Source organism: Betta splendens, chromosome 2 (assembly GCF_900634795.4).
Source record: "Betta splendens chromosome 2, fBetSpl5.4, whole genome shotgun sequence".
Taxonomy (NCBI): Eukaryota; Metazoa; Chordata; class Actinopteri; order Anabantiformes; family Osphronemidae; genus Betta; species Betta splendens.
Window position 1 is genome coordinate 21,569,004 of NC_040882.2, and position 13,612 is coordinate 21,582,615.

A 13,612-nucleotide genomic window follows, 5' to 3' on the forward strand; every position below is an offset into this window, starting at 1 on the left:
GGATGTTGTCAGTTGTTTTGTGCACTGTGATCAACAGAATACAAGCAGTCTACAGGTGCAGTAGTTAGTGAACTACAAATTCTCCTTTGTACATTTTGTCTCTGTTCAAAACAAAAACTCACACCCCTTTCTTTTAAAACTACTTCAAATGTACTACCAATTGACCCCTTGATGGTGATAATAAAGTTACAAATTAGTGTTTGATAAGAGAAATAAATTATCACAACTAGGTGTGTGGTGCGTGATATACCTTGTTTCCAGTTCAACTCTTCCTTGTAAAATTGCAACGCTGTGCGAAGCAAATCCTTGGCTTTATAGCATATCACCAGTTGAGATCTTGAAAATACCTGTAGCAGCACATCTCTAAGGGAAACAGACATGCACACACACAAGTACTAAACACCAATATAAATACCAAACCTGCAGTTTATGGATGCAAAAACACTTCTGAACAATTAAACTCACACGTCACATTCTACTTTACATCTTTCTCACCTGGTAAAGAGCTTCTGGCTGTCATGTGCATTTTGCTGGGCCCATTTGGGCGTTTGCTCTAGTTTTAAGAAGACCACACTGTCTTTTGCTCTGCGAGAGCTGCCTAGTGTGCTGCTGTCCAGATCATGCTTCATCAGTACGAGGAGGCCACACACTGGAGTAGATTTCTATATATATATAGGCCCAAGGAGGACAATGAAAGAGAATAGAGCAAGCAATGGCTAAGGCCCCTTTTCATAAGGGAAACACTAGTGACACTAGTTCCATAATGACTGGAACATATTTGTGAATAGATTTCTTGCCCCATAATGCTGCTCACCTGTTCTGGATCTAACTGAGTAGTTCCGTCCTGGTACATCATGGTTAACACCAGTGCTTCGGCTTTCAAAACCTCATGAAGCAATTGCATCTTCTCATCTGAGTTCAACTTCCCCGAATTCCTTATTCTAGGGTCAGATATTACAGCTGGAGCAAGGCAACCTGCGGTGAACTGGGCCTGAGTTTTACCAGTGGTCGTTTCTTTTTGGTATGTCTGTGATTTGTTGGCATCCTCTGGTTCAAAATTGTTTTGCTTATATGATCCACAGGCCATAGAACATTGGGTCAGTTCAAAAGGACTTGTAGCAGGTTTCAGGCACCTGTGATTGGTCTTACTCGTCCTTTGTTGGGTTTGTTGTGGTACACATGGATTTGTACGTACCTCTACTGCTAGTTCTGATTCACATGCAGGTGTTAGGTGTTCAGGGGTGGAGATTTTGGCTCCAGCTGTGGTCCACTTATGGACTTCTCCCTTCCATGTATTTTCTTGTGAGGAAAGAAAAGGTTCCCACTGAAAATTGTTCACATTTTGGTCTTGAAGCACTTCATGCTTTCTCTTCAGAGGAAACAAGGGGACCACGTCAGCGTGACGTAATGTATTTGGAGAAGCGGGGAACTTATTTTTCAGGTTTCCACTTAGTTTATTTTCGGCTGAGCTTGTGTCCTTCTCTGAAGAGGGATTCTGTCTTCCACACGTGGGCTCCCCCTCTCTGATGTATCCATTAGCAGTCTGCTCAACAGACATGATAAACATGCAGCCAGACAGGGACAAGGGAAACAGAAAGAAAATGAGAAGCAAGAATAAATTAACAAGGACTCCTTCTCTGTGTGATGGTTCTGTTACACAGAAGATCCATGTAGAACAGCAAATTAGTTTAGAAAGATTTAGCACAAAGAAGAAAGCAAATTGTATTTGATCATTCCCATTCGCACTTAATGCTAGTTGCATTATTCAGAATTTATGTAAAAGCTGAGAAAGTGAACATGTAAGCAGTTAGATGAGCACAAAAGGACACAAAGGCAACAAGCAAGGAAATAAAAAAGGACGTGACGAGAGTAGGGACATGCCTTCAGTGCTGTGTTCCAGACAAAACCACACACGGTTTGTTTGACAAGCCGGCCTGAAGCTGAAAAAGTGTCACAGAAGTAGACACAAACTCATTTATGCTTAAGCATTTATCACAAAATCTGCACTTTTTGGAGTCACAATGACTATATGTAACTACCCAATAACAGTTAAAGACTCTGTTACAGTATTTGATGTATGATAGACATGCATGTATGAATGCACTGTCAATGTGAATGCACATTGTGTATTACTCAATTGCATTATTGTATTACTCTATTGTATTAATGCAACCCATTTCACTCAAACCTGATCAATGTCTGATGAATGTAAAATTCTTATTGAAAATTTACATACATGCTGTTACAGCTGTATACGGGATACACATATCACAATTTCTGTATAAAACAACTACAGATAAAAGTAAACCATCCCCAAATAAAGTGCAATATGAACATACTTTTGTAATAAAACAATCTATACTCATACTGGTACGGAGGCAAAGTGCTTCGATCCCTGAACCTTTTGCTCTGCACTCACGGGATGTGAGACAATCTTCTCTCCCTGGGTCAAAGGAAGGCCATTTTTACTTGTTCATCACTTTAACTTTTTTAAACTGGTGATCAGACAATAAACACTCTGGTGTGTGTCAGTAAGCATAAATGGGAACCTTTGTAATGTTTGAAACCTCAGCAGCGTGTGACAGAACAAGGTCAGCCAACACTAAAAATCCTGGCCAGCATCATAATGACATTTTTTTTACACCACAGCTTGTTTGTGTGTGGTCAGTGTGCTTTCAGACTTGTGTTACTGTATATGTGAGTTGACTCAGCATTGTCTCAGCAAGTGAGGCTCAAACTGCCTTCCTGCAGCTCTATGTGAGCGGACACACAACACCCCTGGTCAGTGCTAAGTTGCCTAAGCGTTGCTCTGTCATCACTTCCACTCTGATACAAAATTAAAAAGTCACAAGCAAGTGAGACTAAAACTACGCACACACTTCTAACCTGTGTCGACAAACTTCATTACATCTGTGTCTTTGCCTGAAGTAAAGCACCAAACAGCCCTTTATTGGTATTATTATCCTATTATTATTATAGATATGAATGTTTTTCAAGTAAATAAAACACTGTCTCTTGCCCAAATGACAGCAGAGATAAACTCCAACAACCTCACAACCCTACTGAGGATGAAGCAGTTTAACAGAAAAGTGAGCGACTGCAGTGAATTTACTCCTACAGCTGGCTAATGCGCAAAGAGAAATATTCTAGCTCACTCTAGTGGTGAATATTGAAACAGCATTATTTGTATGCTTTGTAGAATCACAATAAACATGGCAACAAGCAACTTACACTTACCTGTAGTTGCACTTTGATTTTCATTATCAGCTAAAATAACTGGCTCATCTCCATTGTTTCCAGTCTCTCTCTGTACTTTCTTTCCTACATGCAAGTCACTGGCCTTTTTATAATCATCTTGTTTCTCTGTTGCTTTCACAGCAGAGCATTGTGATTGTTCTGCCTCCATTACATCATTAGTGCCTATATCAATATCTGCCTTTGCCCTCATCTCTCTCACATCAACTCTGTCCTCTGCGTTATTAGGGTCAAGCAGGTCAACTGCGGTCGGCTCACACTGTACCAATGCTCCTATTTGATCCTTGTGTTCACCACTTATTACTGATGGTAAAATCTTCGAATTGTGTCCTGCTAAAGCTACGTTATTGTCACTGCCTGATGGATGTTCAGCTCCACGTGCACTGACAATGCATTCATTTATTTCTGTTTCCCCATTTATACAGTCACTGTTTTTATCCCTGTTACGTGGGGTTACCAAATACGAGATGCTCTTTAAATTATTGTTCTCAGTCAGTCCCAGGTATAAAGGTCCTTTCATTTCAATGGCTGGTCTTTTCTCAGCATGCAACATCCTGTCCATCTCCACCTTCACAGTTCCATTTTTTGGGGGCTCCATCTCACGTTCAGTGCATGACATGTGGCCTGTCACACTTTCAGAATTTACTTTGAGCTCTGTCACACTCCTCCCTTCTAGAGGTCTTCCTGACCTGATTGGATTAGCATCAACGCCTGTAACCAGTCTTGGTAGAAGGTCACAGGAACTCAAATGTGTCTTTCTGAATATTTTAGACTTTGTTTGGTTACTTAGGCCTCCATTTTCTACCCTCTCACTGGGGTTGTGGTCAGACAGAGACAGCTTTAATTGACTGTCTAAAGCTCCACTGTATTCTGCTTCATTTATTGGGTTATTCCACCACTCTTTGCCCTTCTGTGCAGCTGATGTGCCATTATTGGTGTCAGGACTTACTTCGAGGCAGGATGAATATGTCTGACAAGCCAAAGTGGACTCTTCTTTATGGATATTAGGTTTTTCTATTGTAGGAATGAGTACCTCATTGGGATCTCCATTGTGTGGTAAAAAACTACAGTTGAAAGATGGCTTGATTGTTTTGGCTGGCCTAGGACTGAAATAAAAAAATATCAGAACGCATACCCAGCAGGACAATTTCATGTTGCAGTATACTGTGCAGTTAGGGGTTTTAATGAAGAGAATGATCTCTTAATAATAGGTTAAAAACATAATATATTTCATTTTATACTTACATACTCCAAAATGCTGCCCCATCGTGAACTGTCTGTGGTATTGGGATGGACAGAGTATGTCCATCTCCATGGGAGAAAGATGCTGCCATCTCAGATACCTCATGTTCAGAAAATGTCAGAGCTGGTTTAGTTTGGAAAGCAGAAGGCTCACAATCATTTGTGTGAGTATACATCTGTGAGCACTGATAAAAGCCTTCAGTCGCTGAGGTCTGCCTTTGGAAGGAGGAACCCCAGTAAGAGGAAGGAAAGGATGAGAGGGAGCAGTCTTGTGTCTGTGAGTAAGTCTGAAAGCTTTGGCTGTAGTTGGAGTGGTCAAGGAGATAGGTGGAAGAGGAGGACACTTGGGACCTTGTCCATAATATAGAAGACAGAATAGTGTTATATTGTATACATTTAGTAAGTAAATGAGTCTGGTTTGTTATTGCAGTATTTAAAAGTGCACCATGTTCTACAAATGTTTGTGCTTATTGGATAATTCAAACCAAATAATGCATTAAAAACTTTTATATACTTTTACTTGTATGTCCTGTGCCTATTATGTATTTAATTTCTGATCTGGCTTACCGATCTGTGCTTCTGTCCCTCCTCTCCTCCTGATTTACCCTCCTGCTTTGTGTCCAAGGCTCTCCAGATCTGCCATACCTTTTTATTACTACATACAAAGTAGAAGTCCAGACAAACTAATAACACCACTTTAGGAGTACCAGAAACATGAATACAATTAGACGTGTTTTCTTGCTGAATGACTGGAATCCTTAACTAGCAAAAGGGTGGAAATAACCCACAGCATCCTAGAACAATGCTCCTAATGCCTATATTTTGCAATCATGTGAAATGTCAGTCTACCAGCTTTTTATTCCATTGTGATAACTTAAATTTGTGCTCGCATGCAACTGTGGCCAATGAGAAAACAACAAGTCAAGACCTTATCAGATCTACCTATATAGGTACAATTAATGCATTTAACGAGACATCCGATGCTTGTACCCCACTTACTTTGACTGGGATTATAATGGTTGCGGCTACGTTTGGCTCCATGTGAACTCTGGGCCCGAAGAGCAACCAGAACCTTCTGGGCTGCCTGAGACAGAGGTCCTGAGTACAACCTACTAGAATGTTCCATCTTTTCCCTGTCAGAAAGTCTGCTATTCTCTACTTGAGGATCTCCAACTGAACCATCAATTACCTAAACAAGATAAAAGGCAGAGTTAAGTCTAAAACACATTTTTAGTACCAACTGTAGCACCAGAAAATTACTTTATTATATTTTTTTTTATTTTTACCAGTTCTGTTAAGTTCAAATAAAAAAATCTTCCAAACATAATTGTTTTAATTCATTGGATGGCCAAACAAACAAAAAACAAAACAAAACAAAAAAAAAACAGAAAAACATACCTACATTTAGTATTCTAAAACAATTTCTCCAATTGCTTTATGTAAAACTGTAGTATGAAATACATTTACATCTCTTAAATCATCACAAACCTCATTTTCCCAAATTCATTGCTGTCACAAATATTATTTAAATCAGACTAAGAGATTGTGTGCAGAATTATGTCAAACAAATGAATGTCCAGATATCAATCAGGTTTATGTCTGACATCGTCAGACAGCAAATCCCTTTCTTCTTCTTGAAGCCTAGGATGTGGTCATTATCTGGTAGACCTCATAAGGCACAAGAACACACTGACTTTGAAGTGCCTAAATAAGCTCCCCAAGCACACTGGTTTGACTACTGCTGGCCTCTCTTTTATGGCATTTGCTCTCCAAATCTTCCACAATTTTCTGCAGTAGTCTAGCATCCAAGTGAAAATAAATGTACAGTTCCCTTTCGCGCCTGAGGAGGGCACTGCGCTCTAGCTGCAAACGCTTGACTTTAGTCTCCCCCATGATTTCTTGCATTAAATGCTGCAAACTCTGTAGCTGGGACTCTGCTTCCACAAGCTTCACTTTCAGCTCCTATAGATGCAAAAAGAGCAGGACAATAAATTTACAAAGAACAAATCACAACATGCTAAGCAAGGAATCTGAGAAATATGAGTATTTATCCTCAAGCAGACAAACTCAGGAAACAAAAACACATACATGTGACATATAGTAAGGCAACCGATGTAAGGGCCATTTGTCATACCCGGCTTTTTATACCCAGAACCTGTGTCTTTTTATTATTAGAAACTCGACAGTGACATATGTAAAATTGTGCAAATGAAAAATCTATTGTTACCAGCTTCCCTCACCAAAGGTGATAAGTAATTTAAAAATTGACTGACTCACATTAAAGACTGCTGCTGTGAGAACATAAAAGAAAAGGAAAAAACCCACCTGTGTATTTGGGCAGAGCAGATCCAGGTCAGTGCTGACTGTTGGACATACCTGCGGCCCCAAGACCAGCTGTTGGAGCTCTGTGTACATTGATCGATGGAGAGCCTCACAGTCACCATATAGACGAGCAGCTGTGTAATGCTGCTCTCTGCGAGAACCACCTAGAGCATCTCGAGTCATTTGGAGGTTGCCTGCCAGGTCACTGGCAGCTTGGTCCAATGCTTCGTATGTTCGAAAGGGCTCAGATCGCCCATGGTCTGAATCATGGTCAAGGATCTGTAGCAGCCTGATTGCATTTAAAAAGGACAAAAACTGGCATTAACAGAGAAGCAAGCACTATGCAGATTTTGCAGAAGAACACGGGTATAAAACTACAAAAAATAATATGACATCTTATGAGCCACTCCAGTTACACTAACACTAAGGAAGTGTTATCTATACATTTCAGGATCTTACCTGCTAAATGCTGCATCCTTGCTGCTAATAATAGGGTTTGGCCTAGGGTTGATAGCAAGATCAGGATGAGCAAGGGATTCAATCCTCGAGGTCATGGCATTACCCTCCATTACCATTCTACTGTTTACTTCTTCAAGATGCTTCAGACACGTTCTCCATTTCTTTAATTCTACCTCTTGTGCCAGGAGGACCAAGTCAAATGACGCCTTCTGACGGAGGAGATAGTCACGAACCTAAGTGAGGAGAATATAATTTATTTTCATATCACTGTCAATCATTACTTCCACATTGTCTTACACTTACAAGAATTTAAAAAGCAAGTATTGCAGAAATTAAACACAAACATATCTGTTGTAATTAACTACAGATTACACATTTACTTTGAAAATCACTAAAAGTAATGTCACACACTAACCTGATCCTGTCTAGAGGTGTAGTAGTCCTGCCTGGCCAGTTGTAGAGCCAGGTCTCCCCTTACTATTGGCACATTAAGCAGCTTTGCTGATTCCCTAAGTGCAGCTAGAACTGGTCCATGAAGCAGAGCCTCAAGTTCCGCCTCCACAGCTTGTAGCTCCTTCCTGGACACAGCCTGACGCACATGCAGTGAAGAGGAGTTGGAAATGCTCTGGTAGAGTGAAGATAAAGATATCAGAATTAAGATTAAAACACCATTAAGTATGAATGAGGTGAATATAAATACAATGAGATGATAATGATTATAATTATAATAATAATTAAAATAGATTGAAAATACAATTACAATTGCCACAGTGTTTATTGGTGGCTTACCTTAGCATGGGAGGACTTCTCAGAGAGCCAATCAAGTCCAGCTTTGACACTTTTCTCCTCTGCCATCGCATTCATCAGCTGGTGCTGGGTCACAATATGAGACCATTGAAGCCTGGCCATTTCTGTTCTCCTACGCTCCACCACCCACTTCTCAGTCTCTTTTCCATCATATTCATTCTCTTCCTCCTCTCCAACTTCACAAGAACTCAGGTCAAGAATCTGGAAGCGCCCAGAGCAGGAAGTCTCAACAATGTCAGAGATTCCATTAAAAAAATGCATCTTGGTGAAGGTAGTCAGTGTCTTGGTGTTGAGCTCCTCTTGGTGCAGATATGAATCCAAAGACAACTGAGAGGGGAGGACAGTGTACCCTTTGGGGGCAGAAGGGTTTGATTGAATAGCTTCTTCTTTTTCTTTGGCTTCTGGGCGTGCAGGGAGATATGAAGCAAGTTTTCTAACCTCATCTGATAGGTTTTGTAACATTGTGTTGGTGTCAGCATTCTCTGCCCCAACAGAGGCAGTGGTTTTCTTTAGTTTGCATGCAGCAGACTCCAATTCTGCAGTTAATCTCAGGTCAACATCTGCACGGGAAATGGTTACAACCTGTAACCTGTTATACCGTTGTTGCTTCAGCTCCTTCTCTCTGCGTAATGCTTGCAGCTCTGCCTCCAAGTCCTCTATAGTGACATCCACATCCGTCCCAAACATACAGTCTGACGATGAAGTGGACCCCAAGATGTTTGCACCACCTCCATCTGAACTTCCAAGGGTTTTTAGAACCTCATCCAAAGCCGATTCATCCAGAATTGGCTTGCCAGACTGTCGTAGGTCCCGAAAAGCGCGTGCCTCCTCAGTAGTGATAACATTGGTTCGGTTTAAGGATCGACAGAAAAAGCGCAAGAAGTGAAGGTTTTCCGGGGCGCAGTCAAACAGCCAGTCAAATTCCGAGGCCTTCAGTGATGATGTTCCAGGATATCCTAAACGGCCCAGAGCCTCCACAAACTGGCCACCATCTAACATTGTGGTTTAGAACTGTGTTTCTTCTTGTTTCTGTGCTTGTCAGTCACATATCAGGACAATGTAATAGCCAAGACATTTAGTTAAAGCAAAAACAATCAAATCAGAGATGATATGGCAAAGTAATTCATTTCTGTAACCTTTTTGCATTCACCTTCCATGAAAAACAAAAATGCTAACATAACAATAAAAACCTAGAGCAACACTGAATGAGCAGCAAGCAAAAATCTCTCATAATATGATATATTGCAACAAATTTTTAAATAGCACCAGCTAAGCTTTTTAATTTGGTCATTACTTTCGTTACGTACAGCGCAATATAACAGAGGCACGTTTGAATTCATTCAACCTTGAAACAACGACCCCGTTACAGTCAAAAGGAACAGGTATGAGTTAGTAGATTCAATGCATAATAGCGGAGGTGGATAAATATATTGTTTCATCAACTTCTAACATAATGGACTAGCTAGGTCAAAGAGTTAGCTAGTTACATCTAACGGTTACGTCAACAACTAGCTTCAAAGTGTGCCTGACCTACGAGTTAGCTACCAAGTTACTCGTCACTTTGTTATGTTGTGACCATCGCCACATGTGTAGCGAAAAAAAGGAAACAATCTAATTTTCATTACTTACAATTTTAATCAGGAACTCTGCTTATTACCGTCCTCTCGCGCAGGCAGTTAGCCAAACGCGCCAAATATCCAAACTGGCGAAACGTCGTAAGTACGTAAGGAAAACGTAACGTCCTCCGTCACGCGTATGAGTCGCCTTTGAGCCAATGAGATTGAAGCTTGTACCTCGTCGCCTCGTCCGCGGTGCATCCACTGTGACTTGTGGGCACAAACCTAAACTTTTGTTTGTTGAGAACGGCGCCAGTTGTTGGTAAGTTAAGTGAATTGGGCTAAACGTGTGGTAGCTTGAACAGCATGCCTGAATGAGTAAATTCCCTTTTATTTAATTAGAAAGGGCAACCAACACCTAAATGAGTATATAAATATAATTTTAATGCGGTTTGATTAACTTAAAGAAGACGAAAACATAGTTATCAGAATTTCAGTGAGTTTTGACATCGTTAGTTGAAAGAAATAGAAAAGTAAGTAATAGAAAAGTAACTAGATTGTATAATCTGAATGGCACTGGGTTATGTAATCTCTTGAAGGCATTTACCATTAACCATCACCACACACGTTTTGTATGTGTGTGGTGATGTTTAATGCCTTTTGAATTGCATTCTAAATCTAGACTTTCTACTTATACCAGGTATATTTTAATTTAAAGGTAACAAGTAAGGATACCCATCTGTCTTAATCAAACAGTAAAATATAATAATAATAATAATAATAATAATAATAATAATAATAATAATAATAATAAGGAGCACTGCACAGATTGTGGGTATAAATTCAAATACCAGAAAGTGCAAGAAGCCAACTGGAATGGTCTCCAGTACCCCTTGCGGAATAACATTTCAGCTTGTGTCTTTAATCAGTATGTAAACATTACATGTCAGCGCATACATGTTGTAGAGTGTTCCTCTAATATGTTACATTTTACACTTGCATTGAGTCATTACATGTAGACATCGTGTGATTAAAGTATCTCACTTTTTTCTGCATTAACAGTTTATATGTGATTTGCAAATCCAGGAAATTGCAAATATTTCTTACATTTTGTTGCAACTGTATCGTCATATGCTCTGTTTTTACCAGAATCATGGTCCAAGCTCAGGTGTGGAACCTCGCAAAGCACTTTGATGGATTCCCAGATGATAGCAACTTTGAGCTAAAGGTGGAGGAACTTCCTGAACCAAGAGATGGGGGTATGATCATTTTGTCTGGTTAAGCACTTTACTTAGGATTCAACAGGTAGTTATCGTATGTCGAACATGAAATGAAGAATAAAGGTCACTGTTTACTTCAGGTAACACAGGTTACCTCAGGTTACACAGCTTTTTTTGTTTTTGACCTTTTTGTTACAGAGGTGCTTCTGGAGGCAGTATTTCTAAGTGTTGACCCATACATGAGGTGAGTGGATCACGCAGTTGAAACCATTCAGAATTATTCTAAATATCTATCTTTTAAAATAATAATAATAATTTTAAAATGTAACAAGAGGGCTGTCTCCTTAGGCTGGTCAGTTGTTTCTCTTTAAATGAAGGCGATGTGATGATTGGAACTCAAGTGGCCAGGTAAGAAACACACCTTAAAACACACACGTTATATGCCACTGTTTGTCTACCTGGTGTTTACTGAGGTAAAACACAATCTGCACCTATTATTAATGAATGGAGCCTTTAATTCACAGTGACTCAGTAAAAATGGACAAACCCACAATAAATATCCAAAAAAATATCACTTTTCAGTAAAGAACCTATTTGCCAGGCTTAAGATACATAAATTTACACAATGAGAACAAAATTGAACATAAAAGGTTTTGTGTGTGTGCTTTATATATAGACATAGCTCAGTGGCCTACAGTCTAAGTTTTGAATCTGTTTTGATGTGGTTCTGTTTCTCTGTAGGGTGATCCAAAGCAACAACTCAGCTTTTCCCGTAGGAACACATGTTGTTGCATCTTGTGGATGGAGAACCCACACAGTCTGCGATGGGAAAGGCCTAACAACCCTCATGGCTGACTGGCCCCAAAATGTCCCAATGTCACTGGCTTTGGGAGCCATCGGCATGCCAGGGTTGGTATTGAATGTACAGAACCCAGGTTAAAAAAGCACCTCAATGAAGAAAACAGTGTGATTTACTTCTGTGAACTGTTCCTTTACTCTTTGTCCCTCTGCAGACTGACCGCTCTGTACGGCATCGAGGAGGTCTTGGGGCTCCAGGAGGGCGACACTCTGCTGGTCAACGCTGCAGCGGGGGCCGTGGGCTCTGTGGTGGGCCAGATCGCCAAAATAAAGGGCTGCAAGGTGGTGGGTTCAGCAGGCTCCGATGCAAAGGTGGCATTTGTTAAAGAGCTGGGCTTTGATGAGGCCTTCAACTACAAGACTGTAGGATCCCTGGAGGAGGCTCTGAGGAAGGCTTCTCCAGATGGATACGACTGCTACTTTGACAATGTAAGCAGCAGACGTGTACTTCCAAGACAAAACAATTTATCTGAGCACTTCCTGTTTGGTTATTATCCTCCCATGGTTCTTCTTTTGCTCTGTGCTGGTTGTAGGTGGGAGGCCCATTTACAACCGCTGCCTTGCAACAAATGAAGAACTTTGGGAGAATAGCTGTGTGTGGAAGTATTTCTATGTACAATGACTCCACACCTCAGACAGGTATGTTTATTCGTTATTTACACTACAGATAGCTGTGCTCATTTTTGAGCATTTCTTCATTACCAGTGAAGAAATGTGTCTGTGTTAACCATTTCCTCTTTCATGGTTTTCTTGCTTTTACCTTATTGCAATTGTTTTCACATTCATTTGTACTAAACTCCAAGCGAAACTGATTTATAATGTTTGCTTCCAAACTGGACAGGCTGATATCCCTGAAGTTTAAATGATTTGTTGATTAATTCTTCGATCAAATAAATTGAGCAGTGTATTTTATTGAACTGACTTCACATGTATTTTTATCCACCCATCTGTTAGGCCCATACCCCTATCTGACTATGATCTTCAAGCAAATTAAGATGGAGGGCTTCATGGAGACTAGATGGGAGCACAAGAACCCTGAATCCTTAAAAAGACTGATGGGATGGATCAATGAGGTGGGTGATTAAAAATCACTAGGCTGATCAATCTAATTGTCTAGTTTTATAAGGTGTCTTAGTGTTTTAACTTCTCTATTTATCCGACCTCCACAGGGCAAACTGCAGGGTCGGGAGCACATTACAAAAGGTTTTGAAAACATGCCAGCTGCCTTTATAGGGGTCCTGAAGGGACAAAACATTGGCAAGGCTATTGTCTCAGTCTGACGTGGAACGAGAAGAAGGAATTAAAAATTTGAAATAACAATGAACACGTGACACATACATACCAGTTCACCTCAAATGAATTTAGGTCATTTCTGCACTAGAATAACCTAGATGAGCCAAGCACTGAACCTGAAGTTGGCTTAGAACTGTGTCCTCCTTGTGACTGTGCTAGTTAGTCACCCAGTAGTCCAAAGGCTTCCTGGAGAATAAGGTGAAAAACTTTGAGGTGAAGCAGTTATGATAGTTTGAATCTCAGTCTGTGTCTACAGTTTTCTTTCTTTATAAAATTTGTAATAAAGCAGCACAATCATGCAAGAACTAAAACATTCGAACCATATAGAAACTCAACACATTGTAAGTGAACAGCAGAGATTAAAATGCATAGCTGGACACCTTATCGTGAATATGAAAGTAACCCCTTCAGTTCACTAGACTGTATTAACCTGTTTATATTGTTGGCAGCTGTTTATCTTCTTTTATATGGTAAATACAATAAAGTCAAAGCCTCGTTTTTTGTTGTTCCAAATGCATTTATTTGGTAGTTTTGTGGGCGAAACCTTGTTTGTCTAAGGTTTCACTAGTATTTCTAAAAAAAAAAAAACCGTCGTTCATT

General features: G+C 40.1%; 2 protein-coding genes across 21 annotated transcripts in view; one reads left to right on the forward strand and one right to left on the reverse strand.

The window, feature by feature from the left end:
- The window catches only part of LOC114851413 (HAUS augmin-like complex subunit 3), a 42,373-nt gene extending 32,540 nt beyond the window's left edge, over window positions 1-9,833 (reverse strand). For 7 of the 19 annotated variants that reach the window (XR_008692837.1, XR_008692834.1, XR_008692832.1 and 4 more), the window contains exons 1-10: window positions 9,715-9,830; window positions 5,497-5,686; window positions 5,065-5,152; window positions 4,501-4,848; window positions 3,238-4,361; window positions 2,369-2,443; window positions 1,882-1,940; window positions 815-1,543; window positions 496-662; window positions 251-363 (exon numbers count right to left, since the gene is read on the reverse strand). Coding sequence is in view for 12 of the 19 variants with exons in the window: in XM_055503199.1 (XP_055359174.1) it covers window positions 251-363; window positions 496-662; window positions 815-1,543; window positions 1,882-1,940; window positions 2,369-2,443; window positions 3,238-4,361; window positions 4,501-4,848; window positions 5,065-5,152; window positions 5,497-5,623 (2,830 nt within the window). In the remaining 7 variants the exon portion in view is untranslated. Of the gene's footprint in view, window positions 1-250; window positions 364-495; window positions 663-814; window positions 1,544-1,881; window positions 1,941-2,339; window positions 2,444-3,237; window positions 4,362-4,500; window positions 4,849-5,064; window positions 5,153-5,496; window positions 5,687-5,711; window positions 6,460-6,774; window positions 6,789-6,822; window positions 7,109-7,278; window positions 7,512-7,693; window positions 7,904-8,067; window positions 9,120-9,714 lie in introns of those variants that run through there. The other 12 variants (XR_008692848.1, XR_008692842.1, XM_055503203.1 and 9 more) reach the window with 11 other exon arrangements.
- LOC114851415 (prostaglandin reductase 1-like) lies at window positions 9,832-13,510 on the forward strand. 2 transcript variants are annotated; one of them, XM_029143323.3, is made up of 9 exons: window positions 9,832-9,963; window positions 10,791-10,900; window positions 11,060-11,105; window positions 11,210-11,269; window positions 11,603-11,770; window positions 11,875-12,148; window positions 12,253-12,358; window positions 12,674-12,792; window positions 12,889-13,510. In XM_029143323.3, the coding sequence occupies exons 2-9, from the start codon at window positions 10,795-10,797 to the stop codon at window positions 12,997-12,999; spliced, it is 990 nt and encodes a 329-aa protein (XP_028999156.1). In that variant the 5' UTR covers window positions 9,832-9,963; window positions 10,791-10,794; the 3' UTR covers window positions 13,000-13,510. The 2 variants fall into 2 exon arrangements, with proteins under 2 accessions (XP_028999156.1, XP_028999157.1); XM_029143324.3 differs by lacking the exon at window positions 9,832-9,963 and adding an exon at window positions 10,022-10,174.
- Window positions 13,511-13,612: the final 102 nt, after the last annotated feature.